We start from the raw sequence: 22,173 nt of genomic DNA, 5'->3' as shown, positions 1-22,173 counted from the left end.
AGGCAAGCTGTTGATGTATTACTTTTGCTACATTGTCATGTCTTCTGGGGTATTCTGTATTTGCTAGTATTGTACATCCTCTTGTGATGTGATCTACTGTTTCTATTTGTTGTTTGCAAAGTCTGCATTTATCTGTTGTGGTATTGGAATCTTTAATAATATGCTTGCTGTAATATCTGGTGTTTTTTGTTTGATCCTGTATTGCAATCATGAATCCTTCCGTCTCACTGTATATATTGCCTTTTCTTAGCCATGTTTTGGATGCATCTTGATCGATGTGTGGCTGTGTTAGATGATACGGGTGCTTGCCATGTAATGTTTTCTTTTTCCAATTTACTGTCTTCGTATCTGTTGATGTTATGTGATCTAAAGGGTTGTAGAAGTGGTTATGAAATTCCAATGGTGTAGCAGATGTATTTATATGAGTGATTGCTCTGTGTATTTTGCTGAGTTCTGCTCGTTCCAGAAAGAATTTTCTTAAATCATCTACCTGTCCATAATGTAGGTTTTTTATGTCAATAAATCCCCTTCCTCCTTCCTTTCTGCTTAATGTGAATCTTTCTGTTGTTGAATGTATGTGATGTATTCTATATTTGTGGCATTGTGATCGTGTAAGTGTATTGAGTGCTTCTAGGTCTGTGTTACTCCATTTCACTACTCCAAATGAGTAGGTCAATATTGATATAGCATAAGTATTTATAGCTTTTGTCTTGTTTCTTGCTGTCAATTCTGTTTTCAGTATTTTTGTTAGTCTTTGTCTATATTTTTCTTTTAGTTCTTCTTTAATATTTGTATTATCTATTCCTAATTTTTGTCTGTATCCTAGATATTTATAGGCATCTGTTTTTTCCATTGCTTCTATGCAGTCGCTGTGGTTATCCATTATGTAATCTCCTTGTTTAGTGTGTTTTCCCTTGACTATGCTATTTTTCTTACATTTGTCTGTTCCAAAAGCCATATTTATATCATTGCTGAATACTTCTGTTATCTTTAGTAATTGGTCGAGTTGTTGATTTGTTGCTGCCAGTAGTTTTAGATCATCCATGTATAGCAAATGTGTGATTTTGTGTGGGTATGTTCCAGTAATATTGTATCCATAATTTGTATTATTTAGCATGTTGGATAGTGGGTTCAGAGCAAGGCAGAACCAGAAAGGACTTAATGAGTCTCCTTGGTATATTCCACACTTAATCTGTATCGGCTGTGATGTGATGATATTTGAATTTGTTTGGATATTAAGTGTGGTTTTCCAATTTTTCATTACTATGTTTAGGAACTGTATCAATTTAGGATCTACTTTGTATATTTCCAATATTTGTAGTAACCATGAGTGGGGTACACTATCAAAAGCTTTTTGGTAATCAATGTATGCGTTTAGTTTTAGCTTGATATGTCACCTCTGCATCTATTATCAGTTGCTCTTTACATTTTCGTGCTCCTTTGCAACAGCCTTTTTGTTCTTCATTTATAATTTTTTTCTGTGTTGTGTGTGTCATTAATTTCTGTGTAATGACTGAAGTTAATATTTTGTATATTGTTGGTAGGCACGTTATGGGGCGATATTTAGCCGGGTTTGCCGTGTCTGCTTGATCTTTAGGTTTCAGATAAGTTATTCCTAGTGTAAGTGTATCAGGGAATGTGTATGGGTCTGCAATGTAACTGTTAAATAATTTAGTTAGATGTGAATGTGTCGAGGTGAACTTCTTTAGCCAGAAATTTGCTATTTTATCTTTTTCAGGGGCTTTCCAATTGTGAGTAGAATTAATTGCTTGGGTGACTTCATGTTGCAAAATTATCACTTCAGGCATTTGTGGTATCATCTTGTATGTGTCTGTTTCTGCTTGTATCCACCATGCATGTCTGTTATGCTGTACCGGGTTGGACCATATGTTGCTCCAGAAGTGTTCCATGTCTGTTATGTTTGGTGGATTGTCTATTTTAATGTGTGTTGGTTTGTGTTGAATGCTTGGTTTTGTTTCCTTCTATTTTCACTTTTTTTGTATCTTCTAAGTCGTTTGGCCAATGCTTGTAATTTCTGCTTCTTTTCATCTAATTGCTCTATCGCTTCTTGTTGTGAGATTTTACCTAACCTTTTTCGTTTTTTGTCTGATATTTCATTTCTTATAAATTGTGTTAGCTGTCCGATGTCTTTTCTCAGTTTTTCTATTCTGATCTGTAGCCTGTGTTGCCATGCTGGTTTTGTGGGTTTCGTGTGTGTGTGTGTGTGTGTGTGTGTGTGTGTGTGTGTGTGTGTGTGTGTGTGTGTTGGTTGGTTGGTTCTGATCTCTGCCTAGTGTGTATATTTAGTGTAGTGAGTGCTCCTATATAAACCAGTAGTTGTAACTCTTCCATAGTTGTGTTTTCATTTATTTTGTTGTGTATGATTGTGTTGATAGTTTTTATTGTTGTTTCGACTTGTGGGTTATTTGGCGGTCTATTCAAGAATGGTCTAATGTCTGTATTTGTGTCTTTGTATTCTATATATGTCAACTGAAATTTTTCTTCTATATCTAACATGTGTGTCACTTCGTGTTCTATTTGTGCTTGTTCTGGTGGCTGTCTTAAGATATCGTTTTCCTGTGATTGTTTAATTGATGCTTGTTGTTCTTTGTTTGTTTGCTCTGGGATGTTTGAGTCCGTTACTGTATTTTCTTCTTCTTCTGATTGCACATTATTTTGTTCCAGTATTTGTTGTACTTGTTTGATGTTTTCTAATTCTGACTGGGGTATCCTGTTATTTTTGATTATTACACGGATCTGATCAGCTAGTCGTTGTTCTGTTGAAAATTTTAATTCTGGGTATCTGGTAATAAATGTTGTGTATACTTGTAATCTGTATCCAGTTGTGTTGGTTCCTAGGTTTGTTGCTTGGTAATAACAGAACATGAGGTGTCGATTAACTTCATCTGACCATCTCATCCTCTGTCTTTGTTTTCCTTCTAGGGTGGTTGCAGGAAGCATATCCTGCAAAACATCTCTATTTGGATTTAAATCAGTTTCCAGTTGGCTAGCAGTGTCGTTACCATTGTGGGCGGGCATAGGGTTCAAGCGTCGTCCCCGATCATGACGGTGCTTGTCCGAGGCTTCTTTAGTTCTGTCCTGAACCAACTAATCACACTAAAAGGGGGGTTAGCCCTATTAGTGGTTTGTTCTTTTCGTCGCCTTTTACGACTGGCAGAACATACCAGAGGACTATTCTTTTATTATTTATTATTTTTATTTTTATTATTATTATTGTTGTTATTATTTTTATTGTTATTATTATTTTTATTGTTATTATTATTATTATTTATTTGTATAACTTTTTTTTTTATCAAGCCCCTACTCTGTTACAGTTCAACATGAGATTTAAGTCAGATGAGTCACTTGCCCAAATCATGTTCTTCAGATCCCCACATTCCTCTTTTCTACTAACATACACTCTGCACAACATGGAAGTATGTTTTGAATCATTATACTGCTGCACTGCTGCAGAACAAACCCACAACCAATTAGCCCCTTGCCAGATCAAATTTGATTAATCATTATCTTGGGATATACTTCCTTCACTAATGTCCCATCAGTTCTCACTAGATCGCTGACTGTATCAACTGCAAAACATCCCCACACCACAACTGACGATCCCCCCCCCCCCCCCACCCCCCCCCCCACCCCCCGCCATGCTTCATTGCTGATGTCACACACTGACTCTTCATACAATCTGCACCAAGTTGATGATCAAAAATTGACGATGGCTTCCAAATACTTCATATATAGATTTGTTCATAAATAACACTTTGGACCAATGTTGCACACCCCAGTTTTTATGTTTCTGTACCCACTGAAATCTCTTCATCTTATTTTGTTTCTGTAAAAGGTTTCTTTGGCCACTATGTACCCCTTCAAACCTCATTCACGAAGACAGCTTTGCACTGTTGAGACAGAGATTGGAGCTGCTTGTACACTATTTACTCCCTCACAAATTTCAGGTGCAGTACGAGTCCTCCAACATTTACTCTGTACACATACAAACCGATCTTCCCTGTATGATGTTACTCCATGTCTTCCAGATTGCAAAAGCCTTGCATTGGCACAGTTTGCTTGAACTGCTGCAGTATGTACACCACTGTAGATTGGGCTATGCCATCTTTTGTTGCCGGCCGGGGTGGCCGAGCGGTTCTAGGCGCTACAGTCTGGAACCGTGCGACCGCTGCGGTCGCAGGTTCGATTCCTTCCTCGGGCGTGGATGTGTGTGATGTCCTTAGGTTAGATAGGTTTATGTAGTTCTAAGTTCTAGGGGACTGATGACCTCAGAAGTTAAGTCCCATAGTGCTCAGAGCCATTTGAACCATCTTTTGTTGCTACTGTTCTACTAGAATGGTCATCTTGATCCAGAGCTACAATTACAAAACATTTTTTTAATTTCACTCTCCTCGTTCTGCCTCATTAGGAGAAAATATGGTATCAACCTGATCAGGTGTACAAACACATTGCTCGATGCACAGAATGTACTGTAAAGTAACGCAAACTGATTTCTACACAAACAGATGAAGGAATGAGGCATATTCGGATGAAACCGTAATAGGTAAAGGCTCATTAGTGTTGCTGTCTATATTCATCAGCGTCCCTCTAGGCACACAACCAGTCATATACACAACAGAGGTGTTTAGTTTTTACATACTCATATTTATTTTGTTATAGGAACAGGGATATAACATCTTTGAAATGAAATCCCTGTTTTAAACACAAATCCATAGTTGTGATAGGTGATATAAAAGTTTTGGTTTGCAGTGTTGTTCCCATTGTAGCTGTTATTAGACCTCCTCCCCCTTCCATTCACGTACAGAGTGCAGGAACAGTGCTTGTTTACCACTTCTGTGACTGCTGTAGGTAACATAATCTTGTCTTTGCAGTCCCTACAGTTGCACCACGTGGAGTTGTGCTGAATGTTCCTAGGTTATTCACTTAATACTGGTTCTCCAAACTCTGTATGTAGGCTTTTGTGGGATTGTTTTAAAACATCTGCCAGTTCAGGCCTTTTGGCATCTGTGTGATGTTCTCCTGTGGCTAAAAGAAATGACACATCATTTGTTCCGTTGTTCTTTTTGTACACTCAATATCCTCTGTCAGACCTACTTGGTATGGGTCCCACACACTTTAGCAATATACTATGACAGGTCATATGAGAGTGTTGCAAGCAGTCTGATTTGTAAACAGACTGAAGTTTCTCAGCATCCTAAAAAATGAATCAAAGTCATCATCTGTGTTACCTACAACTGAGCCTATATAATAATTTGATTTCATATCCCTACAAATCGTTACAGCTTCATATTTGTAGTTGAATTATTCCAATTACATTGTGGTCCTAGGATGCAAATTTTGAGGTGCACCATTTCACTTCTGAACATAGCAGGTTGACAATTTTTGCATTATTTGAAATCTTATCAAGATCTGACAGCACTTTCATGCAGTACTTTTTTTTACGGGTAACTTATACAACTGCGCTACGTCTGAGATTGCTATTAATATAGAATTTTTGACTGGTGAGCATAATATTTTATAATTCATGGGTAAAGCTGTAATGCAATAAAACAGCTGTCAGACGAATCTCAAGAAAGCAAAATAGCACAGCTTCTTATCTGTAGACAGGCAGTACTTGTCTCTTCATCAGTTAAGTGGCTTAAATGCTGAAATCATTAGATATAAACAGTGGCTGGGTAATATAACAGAAGGAGTGGTGACCTTTCTCAAAATAACTACTTTTCTTGTGATATAAGAGGGTAACAAACATTTCCGACCTCATTGTGAAGATAGTAGCACCTGTCAACAAAAGTTGGGATATTTGTTTGCACAAGCGTAATTAGGCACTCACCAAAATTTCACCTACTGCGAATGAGTATTTGTTGTTGGACAATTGTTTCAGTGATTTGATGCAAGTGTTTTTGTGAAAAATGGATAAAAACTAAGTATCACGCTGACATTAGATTTTTTTTTAACGCGATACACCTACGCAAATTAAACACGAGTTGAATGCTTTGTATGGGAGGCTCTGCACCACCATTAAATTTTCAGCAGCTGAATTCAAATATGGCTGTACCAGCTTGGGTGAAGATGCACGTCTTGGATAGCCAAAAACTACAACACTGATAATTTTATTGGTGAAGCCCAACAAATGGTGCTAGAGAACCACCAAATTAAGATGAGAGGTATGGCAGAACCTATGAGCATACCTACAGAATGTGTTTGTCACATATTGACTGAAAATTTAGGAATGAGGAAGGTGACCACACACTGGGTGGCACGTGCTCTGTGCCACCTCACGCCTCAGTGGTTGCTAGGGCAAAAGTCAACCAACTGCGATCTAGCACCCAAATGACTTATTTTTTGTCCCCTTGGCTAAAAATTGGCCATGGAAGAGAAATTTTCATCAAATGAAGATGCCAACACCTTCATAAACAACTATTTTGCAGAGAAAGATACTGCCAGTTATTTGGACAGGTTAAAGAGATGGGAGCATCATTGGGAGATGTGTGTAGACGTGCACAAAGATTCTATTTAAAAATAAAAATTAATTTGAAGAAAAAATGTCCTATTTCTTGGTTGGGTTTGAAACTTTTCAGACTACCATTGTACATACAAGCTAGAAGAAATTCTGTTACATTACCAATTATTGACATTTCTCCTGTACACTAATAAGAGGATTAGTAAGTATGTTATGCAATGAATAAATCACTGTTTGTTCATTATGTGAATCAGTTGTGCATCTGATTCACCATCCTCCCCATTATTGTTTTAGATAAAGAATTTCAGATACTTCACCTAAAAGAAATCCTCGGATGTCAGGTTCAAAAAGTTAAGTGACCACGAGCAGAACACAGTGTCACCATCTACTGTACAACTCAGTTTTGGAATGTGTGTGAACCTTCTGATTCACTGTCTTATGTATTTCTTTTAAAATTTCTGTAATTCTTATTGATCTATGACTATGAATTACACAGAGCCATTTGGAACCACTACATTAATTTTGAAATGCCTCCTATTATAATTTCAGTGCTGCTGCCATTTACAAGTGAGTCATTGTTATCCTATGGTAACTAGTCACACTGCATGTCATAAAACATGCAAGAAAATCACGTGCAAGATTTGATCAATTAGCAAACATCATGTTAATGCCACTTACACAATATGTCAGACAAGAATTAGCTCCTAATTCAACACCAGTCATCTCACAATGTAAACCTGGCACTGTTATATATACATGTAATTCATCACTGACAAAATATGAGGTCAATGTTTCCAGCTACAGCAATTTAAATAAGAAAGGTCCAAACCTGTGATGAGAAACCAATGATCCGTGTCTTTGAATGGTTTTGCTGTCCAGAGATCTGAGTAGTCTGCCTCTTTCTCCTCACTCTCATCCTGTTTTGTGGCAGATGCAGTCAAGGCAGCCTGTACTTTAGTCAGTAACTCAATGGTCGCTGAAAAAATACAAAAAAATTGTTATACACAAATGTCAGAATGTGAATGAGTATACAGCCAGATAACTACCCAAAATGAGACAGCTTCAAAACAGCTGTAGTAATATTTGGGATTTTCTGACCCAAGAAACAACCACTGCCATATGATCAGATGAATGATGCACTGATGAAAAAATCTGACTGGGAAAAAAAAAAAACAACTCTCGCAGTAGATGCTAGCTTAATAGTGCCCTTAGTTGGCTGAATTATGAAATAACTAAGTGTAATATATAAGCTGGTCATCCAGCATTGCAAATTCTTACTTGTCCTTATCCATGTTAACACCAAAACCTTTTGATTGAACCATGTGTGAGCACACCAATGTGAACAGCCACAGATACATCCATTATAATAACTACTCAGTGGATAAAATTTTCCTCTTGTTGTGACAGTGCCACGACATTCAAAAGTGCCGCTACGTTAGTACGCGAACACGGTGATAGAGGCACTCCGCAGCTCGGCCGAGCGCGGGAGCGCCACCTGGCTATGAACGGCGCCGGCCGCATGTCACGGCATGGCAGTCGAATGACAGATACGAAGTTAGTAACATGTAACCCACTAGTGTTTCTACTTTTGTATATCCACGCAATTTATTAGTGATTAAAGGTTATAACACCTCTGATGCAGATATCTGAGATTACGTGTGTGAATTTCCACAATAATAATTACTTTGTGGTTAAAGGACAGCATCACTGTTATAATTTTCATTTATTTAAACTACATGCAACTGATAATAATAATTGTTATTAACACAACAAACACTTTTAGAAATGGTGTTCACTCCAACAAAACTTTTGAGTTGAAAGGACATTGACAATCTGTCTATCTAAGAAGATGTCTTCTGCTAATGTGGACTAAATGCCAGTGAATAGATGTATATTGTAAGGGTACAGAATTTTTAGGAAAGTAAATTAGACTATTCACATGAGCACTAGAAGTGCAAAGTTATCTGTACCCTCACTTTCGTACATAAATGAGCAAGCATGTCTATCATTAATATTATTATTCTGTTTATGATATTTAAATTATGTGCTAAAGAGGCATTTTAATAGACAGGGCATTTTGTATTAGTGTAAATACACTATGTGACACCACCAAAAACATATATTTTTCACATTAGGTGCATTGTGCTGCCACCTACTGCCAAGTACAAGTACTCCATATCAGTAATCTCAGTAGTCATTAGACATCATGAGAGAGCACACACTCCTAAATATTTTTATGTCCACTGTTTCCAAAGTGATAGTGAAGTGGAAATGTGAAGGGACATGCACAGCACAACATCCTACAAGCTGGCCTCACCTCTTGGTTGACAGAGATTGCAGACAGTTGAAGAGGGCCATAATGTGTAATAGGCAGACATCTATCCAGACCATCACACAGAAATTCCAAACTGCATCAGCATCCACTGCAAGTACTATGACAGTTAGGCGAGAGGTGAGAAAGCTTGGATTTCATGGTCGACTGGCTGCTCAAAGCCACATACCACACCAGTAAATACCAAACGACGCATGGCTTGATGTAAGGAGCATAAACATTAAACAACTGAAGAGTGGAAAAATGCTGTGTGGAGTGACGAATCACGGTACAAAATGTGGCGATCTGATGGCAGGGTGTGGGTATGGCGAATGCTCAGTGAACGTCAACTGCCAGCACGTGTAGTGCCAAACAGTAAAATTCGAAGGCGGCGGTGTTATGGCGTGGTCGTGTTTTTCACGGAGGGGACCCCTTGTTTTTTTTTGCGTGGCGCTATCACAGTATAGGCCTACATCGATATTTTAAGCACCATCTAACTTCCCACTGTTGAAGAGCAATTTGGGGATGGCAATTGCGTCTTTCAACATGATCGAGCACCTATTCATAATGAACAGCCTGTGGCGGAGTGGTTACTCAATAATAACATCCCTGTAATGGACTGGGTTGCACGGAGTCCTGACCAGAATCGTATAGAACACCTTTGGGGTGTTTTGGAACACCAACTTCATGCCAGGCCTCACCAACCGACATCAATACCTCTTCTCAGTGCAGCACTACGTGAAGAATGGGCTGCCATTCCCCAAGAAACCTTCCAGCACCTGACTGAACGTATGCCTGCGAGAGTGGAAGCTCTCATCAAGGCTAAGGATGGCCCAACACCATATTGAATTCCAGCATTACCGATGGAGGGTGTCATGAACTTTTAAGTCATTTTCAGGCAGGTGTTGTAATATTAGTAATTTTTGCCTCACAAACATTAATATATGCTCAATAGTAAATGCCTGATGGCCTAAAGTTATCGAACAATTGTAAAGTAAAAGAAATGACCCATCGCATAGCAGCGACAGAGTCTATTATTCTTTATCTTTGCCGTTCTTGCGCGGTGCCTGTAAATATCTATGTACATGTATCGATTAATGGTATAAAAAAGAATTCTGTTGTTTCAAGACAAATGAGGCTTTTGGCACCTCACCTTTTACTGTTTGTAGTCTATGAAAGGCGGACGCGGACTTGCTGAGTTCCGCAACTGTATTTTATATTTTATGTGAAAATATTGAGTGAATATGCTAACTGTTATTTTTTCCAATCAGAAAACATGTAGTTTCTTGTAACTGATTACGAAAAGACAGCATCAAGAGGACATTTTGACAGTTATGTATAAAGTATTTAACCACAATGGTCATCTATTGTAATTTAATATGAAAAGGTAAGTAGCATTAAAAAAAAAAAATGCACAAAGATAAGTGTGCTTATTTTAGTAAATTAACCTTGATGATTTCCATCTCCTTACTTACCTGAAGGATAATTATTTTGTGTTACTTCATCACCAGAAATTACGATCACGCTGATGGGCCGAACGCAGCATGAGGCAGAAGGAACATTATCGTTTTCCTATTATTTCTGAACCAGCTTTTTTGTGTAGTGTTGCATTTCTTTTAAAGTCTACAAATCTTCTGCTCCCTTAGTGTTGATCCGGGTATGACTACATCGGGACTATAAAAATGCACAGAAATGATAATGTTCCTTCCGAACGATCTCAAATATATATCAATATGCTGCTCTTATTCAGGTATTTAATGCTCAACATATGTTATTATAATAGTGTAATCAATCCCTGAGTCTGTTGCCAAGTGGCCCACCAAAATATTCACTTTTTCGACATTTAAAAAAAAAAAGTAACAATTCTTTTTTATTTTCGTCCCCCAAGAGCAACGCTACAGTGTCTGGATACTTTCGATCACATAGTATATTTGTTTTGTCTTGTATTATTTGTTTCATGTACTCCTTCAGTGGTGTGTGGTGGTTTGAGTTCAACAGCAAGTGCAGCATGGAGAAGCTCATGGGAACGCCTCAGAACATTATTTGACAAGAGTAACACGTGAAGACGTAACTAGTAATGGATCACATCACTGGTGTAGAACTTTGTTTAACCTCATTCACTGTGAATGAAATCTCCATTCTTATCTGCAAATGTTTATGTAACAAATATTCATGCTCATATGAAAACTTGAAAGTTATAAGAGTATAAACAGAAGAAGAAGAATTCTTAAATAATACAGCAAGGTGAAACTTACACCAGAATTATTAATATTTCTGCCATCTGGAACGCTCTCAATATGTCTACCACAGTCTCTCTTGAAGTTTTAACTGAAGTAATTATTGTTGTTTAAGCTGCTATTATTACCCAGTTATGACATTGTCATTATATTGCGTTCAAAATGCAGGGTAGATGTATTGATGAAAATGTCCCCTTCCCTAGTTTTCTATGCAATTATGTCTGCATCTTGTTTCTGTCATCAGTTGCCTCATGTCAGAGTCATTCTTGTTTCATTTGCAGTAACAGAGAACAGTTTTGTGGTGTTACTGAAAGCCGCTACAGAGCTACCTGTTACTTCATCTAAATTATTCCACACATTCTAATGTTTGCTTCACACTCTAACTTATGTTTCTTTATGATATAAGTGGTGATCAAAACATATTCATTTGAAGGTTGTGGAGTCCAGAATTGCAATGCCAATTGGCCAACATTATTGGGAGCATTGAGGTAATCATCCCTCCAACACACCAAGTTGAAGATACTCATCTGGTAAAACACCGTGTCCTACTACATGAAGAAGTCAATAAGTGCCTGCTGCACTTCCTTGTCTGCAGGAATCGTTGAGCCTTTAAAACCCTTTTTAAGGGACCGAAGGTGTGATAATTGTAATGGTTCTTTATTTACGTGACCATTTCGGCACTCCAACCCCAGTTCTCGATACCAGTAATATCTTATTACTTTTCTGCGAAGTAAAAGACATATTTTTGTGACAATATCCACATCTGGTTTTATTAATGTATAGGTACTCCGATGTACCGATATATTACAGTGATATGGTTCTTGTATGTATTCATTTCTGTGAGACTGTCATAATCTTTGACTTACTTGTAATCATTTTGGCGTGAATGTGCACAGAGCAGTCTTTGTTTCACTTTGCAGAAGTTATGTTGTTATTTCGCTTTGTAAAAGAACAGTCAAGTATTGTGTTTGGTTAAATTGGAAATTACATATGTGGAGATTGATACAAAACTGTTTTCTTGATGATGTGACAATTAAGAAGAAGTATATGTGAATTTACAAAAAGTTTATTAAAAATGGGTATCGTGAACACCAAGTCAAAAATTATTTCTACCATGCCATTGTTCCGATCTGGGATTGTTTGATCATTAAGAATTTCCTGAAAAACAAATTTGTTAGGTCTTCAAATATTGCTAAAATACAGATCCGGACCTTCTAGCAGCCAAAGTGGAATCTCCCTAGAATCGACCAGATGAGCCATAATGACTTCGACAAAATCTACGAGGGAATCCATTCAAGATAAGTGCCAAATTAATGACTTTTTTACAGTGACCTCATTATTTCGATTCTGATGACACCATCCACACAGTCAATAGTTTTGTTGTTGCCCAATAAAGCGAACATATGCTGCGTGATTTCTAATCTACTTTGCAAGTGGTGGTATTGTTAGATAATCACATGGGGATAGATCAGAACTATAGGGTGGGTGCTCGAGTGTGTCCCACTTGAGTTGGTGCAACTTTCATGCTACAGCATTTGTGATATGGGGGTGCGTGTTATCATGAAGTAGCAGCACCCTTCATCACCATTTTCCACGATGGTGGTTTTTCACAGACACGCTACCCCACACACATTCTTCATTCTCTGATGGATATCTACTAGTGTTCGTCCTTTCGCAGTCAAGAAGAGAATAATAGCATCTATTCTCTAGTTGGCTGCCAAAGTATTGTTGTTTTTGTGGTCTTCAGTCCTGAGACTGGTTTGATGCAGCTCTCCATGTTACTCTATCCTGTGCAAGCTGCTTCATCTCCCAGTACCTACTGCAACCTACATCCTTCCGAATCTGCTTAGTGTACCCATCTCTTGGTCTCCCTCTACGATTCTTACCCTCCACGCTGCCCTCCAATACTAAATTGGTAATCCCATGATGCCTCAGAATATGCCCTACCAACTGATCCCTTCTTCTAGTCAAGATGCACCACAAATTTCTCTTCTCTAAAATTCTATTCAATGCCTCCTCATTAGTTATGTTATCTATCCATCTAATCTTCAGCATTCTTCTATAGCACCACATTTCAAAAGCTTCTATTCTCTTCTTGTCTGAACTATTTATTGTCCACGTTTCACTTCCATACATGGCTACACTCCATACAAATACTTTCAGAAACGTCTTCGTGACACTTAAATTTATACTCAATGTTAACAAATTTCTCTTCTCCAGAAATGATTTCCTTGCCATTGCCAGGCTACATTTCATATCCTCTCTACTTCGACCATCATCAGTTATTTTGCTCTCCAAATAGCAAAACTCATTTACTACTTTAAGCATCTCATTTCCTAATCTAATTCCCTCAGCATCACCCGATTTAATTTGACTACATTCCATTATCCTCGTTTTGCTTTCGTTGATGTTCATCTCATACCCTCCTTTCAAGACGCTGTCCATTCCGTTCAACTGCTCTTGCAAGTCCTTTGCTGTCTCTGACAGAATTACAATGTCATCGGCGAACCTCGAAGTTTTCATTTCTTCTCAGTGGATTTTAATACCTACTTCGAATTTTTCTTTTGTTTCCCTTACTGCTTGCTCAATATACAGATTGAGTAGCATCGGGGAGAGGCTACAACCCTGTCTCACTCCCTTCCCGACCACTGCTTCCCTTTCATGCCCCTCGACTCTTATAAATGCCATCTGGTTTCTGTACAAATTGTAAATAGCCTTTCGCTCCCTGTATTTTACCCCTGCCACCTTTAGAATTTGAAAGACAGTATTCCAGTCAACATTGTCAAAAGCTTTCTCTAAGTCTACAAATGCTAGAAACGTAGGTTTGCCTTTCGTTAATCTATTTTCTAAGATAAGTCGTAGGGTCAGTATTGCCTCACATGTTCCAACATTTCTACGGAATCAAAACTGATCTTTCCTGAGGTCGGCTTCTACCAGTTTTTCCATGCGTCTGTAAAGAATTCGTGTTAGTATTTTGCAGCCGTGGCTTATTATACTGATAGTTCGGTAATTTTCACATCTGTCAACACCTGCTTTCTTTGGGACAGGAATTATTACATTCTTCCTGAAGTCTGAGGGTATTTCGCCTGTCTCATACATCTTGCTCACCAGATGGTAGAGTTGCCAAAGTATTACGTTCATTATTGTTCACATTCCTGCATTTCCAGTGTGCAAATCATAAATACATAAATGCCACACTTGCTTACTTGTCCGTGCTTACATACCTACATTGGAGTTGCACTCTGTTGCATAAAAGCTGAAGCAATGCCCTCAAATGCAAACTTTTTGACCACCGCTTACATACATCACAAATAATGTTAAACATAAAAATCAGTGATTCTCTCAACATTCGTCTCAAATATTTTTTGCAAGTACACAATGCAATGTGTATTACATTAATGAATGTAACACCTCAATATGCTTCAACTTTGATAACGAAACTGTACATCTAACTTTAAGTAGTGTGTAATACATGATACCTTGAAAATGACTTCATTCAATTTCTGGATGTTATGGAAATATTCTGGATAAAATTCCATAAAATCCATTTAATTATTTATGACAGAAATTTTTAATTTATGGAATGTATCAAGATTATGACAGGCTATATTGTATTAAAATATGGTCATACTTTGTTTGCATCCAATGGAATTTAAATTAAAAGGCCCAACTTCAGTAGACCAAAATTCTACCGTCAGAGCTTCAGAGTTATAAGGGTCTACAAGATTTTAATATGTTCAGATAAAAAACTCGGGGATGTGTGACTTGCAGACACACTTGCAGGTCTCATTTCTCTTACCCGCACAGACTTTTAACTGTGAGTGAATTATGAATGTCATCCACGAAGTAATGAAAGTTTCGCCAATTCAAGACATTCTTTACTAACAACACAGAAGTTGAATATATACATGGTGTACATAAATTCCGGGAACACTTTCAATGATTTATTGCACTAGAAGCAAACATTGTGCAGATATCATACATATGTCATTTTGAAGAGAAGCCCTGAAAGTTTTGTTTCCATGTATACCGCTACAGCATAGTTTGGTAATTTGCCAATAGTCAGTGCTAGTCACAAACAGGGCAAGTGCAGAGCAAGCTTTCTGTGTGTTGGAGTTCGACAAAATCAAGTGTGCTACAGCTGTTCAAATGGCTCTGAGCACTATGGGACTTAACATCTGAGGTCATCAGTCCCCTAGAACTTACAACTATTTAAACCTAACTAACCTAAGGACATCACACACATCTCTATCCGAGGCAGGATTCGAACCTGCGACCGTAGCAGTCGCGCAGGCTACAGCGGCCAGCGTGCTACAGCTGGCCAACAGATGATTACAATCAAGTACGTTAAGAAGCCATCAACAAGGAAGGCCATTTACCACTGTCACAACAAATTCCTTACGATGGGTTGCTTGTGCCCAGCAAAGAGAAGCAGACACCCCAGTGTGAGTGAAGTGAATGTGGAGTGTCTGTGAGAGGCATTAATAAGGAGTCCAAAGAAATGGGTGCAGAGTGCATCCCGTGAACTCTAAATGGCTCCAATGACAGTGTGGTAAGTCCTGCGACAGAAGCTGTCTATGAAACCATTGAAATTGGAGCAAGTGGTAGAAGCTCAATGACGACGACAAAGATTTTGAGTTTTGTTCGGAGCTGCGACAATTGAATGAGGATGGGGATAGCACTGTTGGTCACATGATTTTTAGCAACAAAGCCTCTTTCACATTAATGGGAAAGTGAACAGGCAGAACTGTCAAATCTGGGGTACAAAGCATTTACACGAATGCATTGAATTTGAGTGATTCCCCAAAGGTAAAGGTTTTTTGTGCCTATCAAGTCGAAAACTGTACAAGCCATTGTTCTTCGCCGAGAGCACTGTCACTGGATATTCCTTGGACATGTTGCAACAATGGCTGATGCCTCAAATGCAATCGGACACTCTGTTCATCTTTCAGCAGGATGGGGCTCCATCCCATTTTCATCATGACATTCGTGGGTACCTGAACACGGAGCTGCTGCATCGATGGTTTGGCCATGCTACAGAAGGGGACAGCCTGTTTCGTGAAATGGCCTCCCCGATCACCAGATCTCAGTCTGTGCGACATTTTTTCTGTGGGGACACATTAAAGATCTGGTTTATGTCCTGCCTCTACCAAGTTATGTAGCAGAACTCCGGCACAGAATACGGGAAGCGACTGCCACAGTCGACGGTGCCATGCTGGGACAGGTATGGCAAGAATTTGATTACCATATTGACATTGCTAGATCACTCATGGTTCACAAATCGAATGTTTGTAAAAAAAAAGTTCCGAGTTTCTCTTCAAAATGCAATATGTATGACATCTGTTAAGTGTTTAGTTCTTGTGCAATAAATAATTGAAATGTTCCCGGACTTTATGTACACCCTGTGTGTTTTGACACATACTTTGTCTACTTTTTACATAATTGCCTTTGACATTAAGGCACTTGCCGTACCTTGGCACCAGTTTGTGTGTACACTCCTCATATAATTTGGTCACCTAGTGTGGTGTGCGTACTGTAATACCTTCAGTACACACACCGTCAGATTATTTGACTTGTCGCTCTAACAAAGTAGGCGAGTGTCAGCAATATATCTCGTGGTCTTATTGTGGCGTGTTTATCTTCTGCCGTTAGGTCAGACGATAGAAATGCCACTTGCACGCTTAGAGTAGCAGGCTGACGGTGACCAACTTTAAACAGAACTCGATTAATTTTCACACACATTTATTAAAACAATAAAAGGATGACATTACGTTAACTTGATTCTGGATGCCGTTTACAATTGACAATCTGAAGTTCCTTCGGTCTTGATACGCTAATCTTATTCTCCCATATCTCTGATACTCGACAAAGTGTTCATGCATTTCTCTTCATGGCTATGTACAGGAATATGATCATCTTATTAGGCGCAGACTGAAACTTGACTATAGTCTGCTGCAGACAAATGCAGACTGGTACAGACTGGTGCAGACAAATGCAGACTGACTAATCGGAGGTCTGTACACTCGTTGTAATACCTCGCGCGTTCATGTATCACTGTGAAAGTGTGATCCACGAGGAGGAAAGGTTCTATGTTAGCAGAAATCTCATTGGCTGCGTTACATATTAATACGCGGATCGGCGGAAGCAGAATTTGGTCCGTCTCTAAGACAGCGCCATCTCGTAGTGCGGAGACAGACGAGCGCTGCGCCTGCGCTGTTGTGCTTAGCGGGCCGCGCTCTAGTGGGAAAGTTGTGTACGTGTTGACTACGCGTAACTATGTACACAACACCTAGCTATTCAACCAGGTTACACTGGTCCGTCAGTTTTGGAAACAGGAAGAAGTCCAATGGTGCCACATCTGGATTGTAGGGAGGATACTCGAAGTAGTCCCAATGGAATTTCTCAACCAACAAGGCCTGTGTCTGCCAGGCAGTATGCGGACATGCATTGTTGTGCGAGAGAACAATTCCATGGAAAAGCTTGCCTCTTCAGCGGTTCTGGATGGCCCAATGAAGACATTCCAGTAGTGATGCACAGTATGCCTCACTGCTGATGTGCTGCAGTGTACAAGATCAATGAGTAGGACCTTTTCACTGCTCCATGACAAAGAAGCCACCAGTTTTTGAGTCAATGCAGTTTGTTCCAATTGCACGGATTCTCTGGCAATGGGGGACGATGCACTCTATAGGATGTCATTTCATTGTTTGTTTGTTTGTGTTTGTGTGTGTGTGTGTGTGTGTGTTTGTGTGTGTGTGTGTGTGTGTGTGTGTGCGTGCGTGTGTGTGTGTGTGTGGGGGGGGGGGGGGGGTGGTTAGGAGAAACCTCTGTTTCATCCCCTGTAATAATGTAATAACCTGGTCAGTGAATGTGTTACCATCGCTTCTGTAATGCTCCAAGAATGCTAATGTAGCACCCATGCTCACAGCTTTCTAATCAGCTGTGAGCATGTTTGGCACCCACAGTGCACAGATTTCGTGTTGCCTTAACTGCTGAGTGACCGTTTCATGCCCTGATCTCTTCTTCACTTCTCCCTTTCTTAAACATGCACCACTTTCAGACACTGACTGTATTCACTGCTCTGTGCCATAAAAGATAACAGGCCTGTGGTGAATGTCACAGGGTCTAGCATTTTCTACCTGAAGGAAATAAACAAAACCTCATCCCTCACAGTCAGTGGGATTTGGCCACAGCTAGCTCTGCATTTACCATGTGATAATGTCTGACATATGATCATGTCCACATCACAATGAACACCAGAAACTTAAGAGTTGTTGCCACAAGAAAGGTGCGCAGATTGTATGCACAAACGTTCTTTACTTTCTGGATGGCTCTCATATCGTCAGCTTAGCTACTCTAAATAATATGAATACTATGTCATTTTTATTATTTTTATATTACGCTTTCCCCATCCACATCCTACCACTATGTATGAAATGTCATCAGACCATTCATCAATCACCCGAACAGCTCTAAAAATTGTGGATTTGATACTAATGCCAGTTCTTTTCAATAATTTTTCTGTCATAGCCAATCTGTTGCTACTTACACACTCAGAGGTGAACTTTACCCAGACTGCTTTCTACCAGTAATAGTGTGTCATTTAACTGTACGACACCTGCTGTAGGCTGACGTTTAATGTCATGGAATTAATCCTAATGAACAGAAAGATCCATTTAATGAGAAAGAATACCAAATAAGAATATTTTAACTTTTGTTGTTTTTAAATATAAATTTTTCTATTAGTGCCCTGAGCATAAACGTGCTGTGTCGACAAATAATTACTGAGAGACAATACATTAAATTACACTGTAGACTGTTGCACATTGGCATTATCTAAGCTTTTCCCACGAGCACTAGTGACGCTGCTATACCAAAAGTCATTTCTGAATAACAAACAAAAGTAATTATAACACACACATGATAAATACATCAACTGTAATGTATAACAGCTGTACTTATAGCAAGAAAGCAGTTGCAAATCAAAGATAATTAAGTTTGATCCTTCCCATTAAACAGTGCTGAGAAGAAAGTTAATTATTTTAAAATCTGAGTGATACAGTAAAGAACCAAGAGGTATCACATCGTGGCTATAAAAAGATGGAAGAATTTTCCTCGAGTACAAAAGTAAAATCACAGTGGGAGAGCTCGGTACGAAAATACAATAAACTTTACAGCCTTTTCATGACATGTGTGGATTCCAAAATCGACTCGGGCATCAACTGTAATTATTTTTGTAAAATACATATAGCTTTCCAACGTAAGTCACATCGTTGTATCATTACGTGTACTGATAATACACAGCCTAGCAACACTGAAAACTAATGCATCTACTCTAATATTGGTCATATTTTATTATTTTCACGTAGCACAAACCTTCAAACTACCTCTCCACCACTAAATATGATAGGGATGTATTAAACCCACGGTAATTTAATGAATATGTATTGGTAATTGAAAATTTGTTCCAGATTGTGAATTGACCTCTCATTTCTTACCTTTTTTTTTCAACAGCTGGTTTAACTGTTAGGCTATCTGAGGACTTCTCAAAGCCCAACTGTGGCACCACCGATGTTTGATTCTACAATTTACAGACAATGCTAGCAGAGGTTCTCCCATGGGGTGTGTGGGGATAGTGTCACTGGGGAAAGACAGTTGTAGGAGGATCATGGCTTATCCTGTCACAGAAGATAGGCACTGACCAGCCAAAATATAACGACCACTGCCCATTGCGAGATTGAACGGTGGTGTTGCAGGAACATGATGTGGTCAGGAAAGTAGACATAAGCACAGCACAGATGAATGGGCAATCATTCTAGTGAAGGTTAGGGTCACAAACAGGGAAATTCAGAGACTTTGACAAAAGGCAGATTGTTACTGCCAAGCACAGGGGAATGAGTATCTCAAAAATGATGAAGCCAGTCGTCAGCATCTACACAAAGTGGTAGAAGGATGGTCAGACCACAAATAGGCCACAAGGTGTTGGATGTCCATGCCCCTTAGTGCAATGTAGTGATCAGAGGCTTCCCCGATTTGTAAAGCAGGATAGGCAGTAATCTGTAGCAGATCAGATGACAGAGTACAATGTTTCAGAGCACACCGTTCGGGACACACTGCAGAATGTGAGACTCAGTGGCAGACAATCCCTGTCTGTTCCATGTTGATGCAATGACATCATCAATTACAGTTGCAGTGAACATGGAATCATCAAGACCAGATGTGGATTAATGGAAATGTGTCACCTGGTCAGATGACTCCTGCTTCCTATGTTTATGCTTCGATATTCAGTCATCTGAGCGAAAAGCTGCTCAAAATTTACACCTTTTGTGATATTCTGCTGGTTCTTCACCATGATACTGGATGGCAAAGTAAAGCCTGATTGGGAGTACCATTTCCTATTATTCAATCTTGCTCACCTTATTACTTCAGCACACTTGCCAACCTCTTCAGATTGAAATTTGTTTCTCAAAGTGCTGCAGTTACTGCTGGAAGTCAAGAGTACAAATCCAACACCCAATTCTCAAATTAAATATGATGTTTCTGATAAACAAAAAAAATGGCTCTGAGCACTGTGGGACTTAACATCTGAGGTCATCAGTCCCCTAGAACTTAGAACTACTTAAACCTAACTAACCTAAGGACATGACACACATCCATGCCCGAACCTGCGACCGTAGCGGTCGCGCGGCTCCAGACTGAAGCGCCTGGAATCGCTCGGCCACACCGGCCGGCTCTGATAAACACAATATCGTACACTGTACTCATGTTGACATTGATTATGCAATACAAAAGTGTTTTATGATTTAGAAATCACAATTATATTGATAAGGAGTAAATAAAAAAATGGTCTGTCCTATTTAATAGATTACACTTATCCCAGTGACATCATAGTATTTTCATGGTTGCACTTCCTCCACGGATTGCACTGTATCTCCACGGCAGAATCTGATAGCTCAGTTGGTAGAGCACTTGCCTGCGAAAGGCAAAGGTCCCGAGTTCGAGTCTCGGTCCGGCACACAGTTTTAATCTGCCAGGAAGTTTCAGCAGGAACCTTGATTGCGGCATGAAGTTTGTCATTGTCTCGGCTTGCAGATATGTTGTGTTCATCCATTTCAGAAAAAAAAGCACATTAAGTACAAAATACAGTATAACCCCACTTTTACGTTCCCGGAATTAATGTTTTCCCGCCATTTACAACATTTTTTTTATTGGTGCTGTCAAATTTCCAATGCCCATAATGTTAATTTGCACCTGGTTTTGTGTCGACATATTTATAATTTTCCCGCGATTTACGCAGTACAAGAAAATAATTGTGTAGAAAAAAATGACACTGGCATGATGTTGGCTATCCAGTAGTGTTTACAAATAGTACATGGTTAAATTTCTTGACACCAGGGCATTCTACTCAGCGGATTTGAACTGGTAAACATGTAAAAGTTGGAACAATTCATGCCGTATCTATTGCTGCTGCCAAGCTCTATTTGGCATGGTGGCTGATGGAAGTAACTTGGTTAATTTGAATGAAGATGATATGACCAATCATAACCATTTCCAAACTGTGTCTACTGTACAAACACAGTTCAGTGATTGTTGTGATAATCATGACACCTTTGTCGAACCATATTTAGTATGTTTCGGCGTATGGCCACTTGGAGCACTAGATGACACCATCATTCACTTTGTGTTGCTCAAATGTTTTTAGTATAAATACAGCACTGGTTACGTATTTTATTCATGCTGAGCAAAATGTATTTTGAGAACTTATTCTCATTCTGGAGTGCAGTATTACGTGTGTATTTTTTGTGATGTTATACAAGCAAAGAACGTGAGTGATAGTTTGTGTGGTTTTCTACATAACTGATGAGGCATAGTACCTGATAACCTCAAAAAGATGACTACAGTGCAAGAGACACAGAATAACACATATTCAAACACCAGACAAAATACTTATTTTCATATTTGGACTTTACAATGAGAAAAATTCTCGAAACGCATCACGCTAAGCATGAAAAAATTCATTACTAGTGCAGTAGTTCATTACTTCAATAATAAATGACAGCTGCAGGCTTTCAAAAACATCGATTATAACAATGAAATTGAGCCAAACGTTAATATTTCCCAGACAGTTATTAGTTCCAGTTACATCA

General features: G+C 39.0%; 1 protein-coding gene across 1 annotated transcript in view; it reads right to left on the bottom strand.

Annotated features, from left to right (window-relative positions):
- LOC126428046 (intermembrane lipid transfer protein Vps13) overlaps positions 1–22,173 on the bottom strand; it is a 487,343-nt gene that overhangs the window by 229,045 nt on the left and 236,125 nt on the right. Inside the window, exon 32 of the mRNA XM_050089923.1 lies at positions 7,311–7,457. Coding sequence (XP_049945880.1) covers positions 7,311–7,457 — 147 coding nt within the window. The remainder of the gene's footprint in view (positions 1–7,310; positions 7,458–22,173) is intronic.

Source organism: Schistocerca serialis, chromosome 12 (genome assembly GCF_023864345.2).
Source record: "Schistocerca serialis cubense isolate TAMUIC-IGC-003099 chromosome 12, iqSchSeri2.2, whole genome shotgun sequence".
In the NCBI taxonomy this organism is placed as follows: domain Eukaryota; kingdom Metazoa; phylum Arthropoda; class Insecta; order Orthoptera; family Acrididae; genus Schistocerca; species Schistocerca serialis.
Note: the sequence above shows the minus strand (reverse complement) of the source record. Positions and strands in the feature narration are given on the sequence as shown.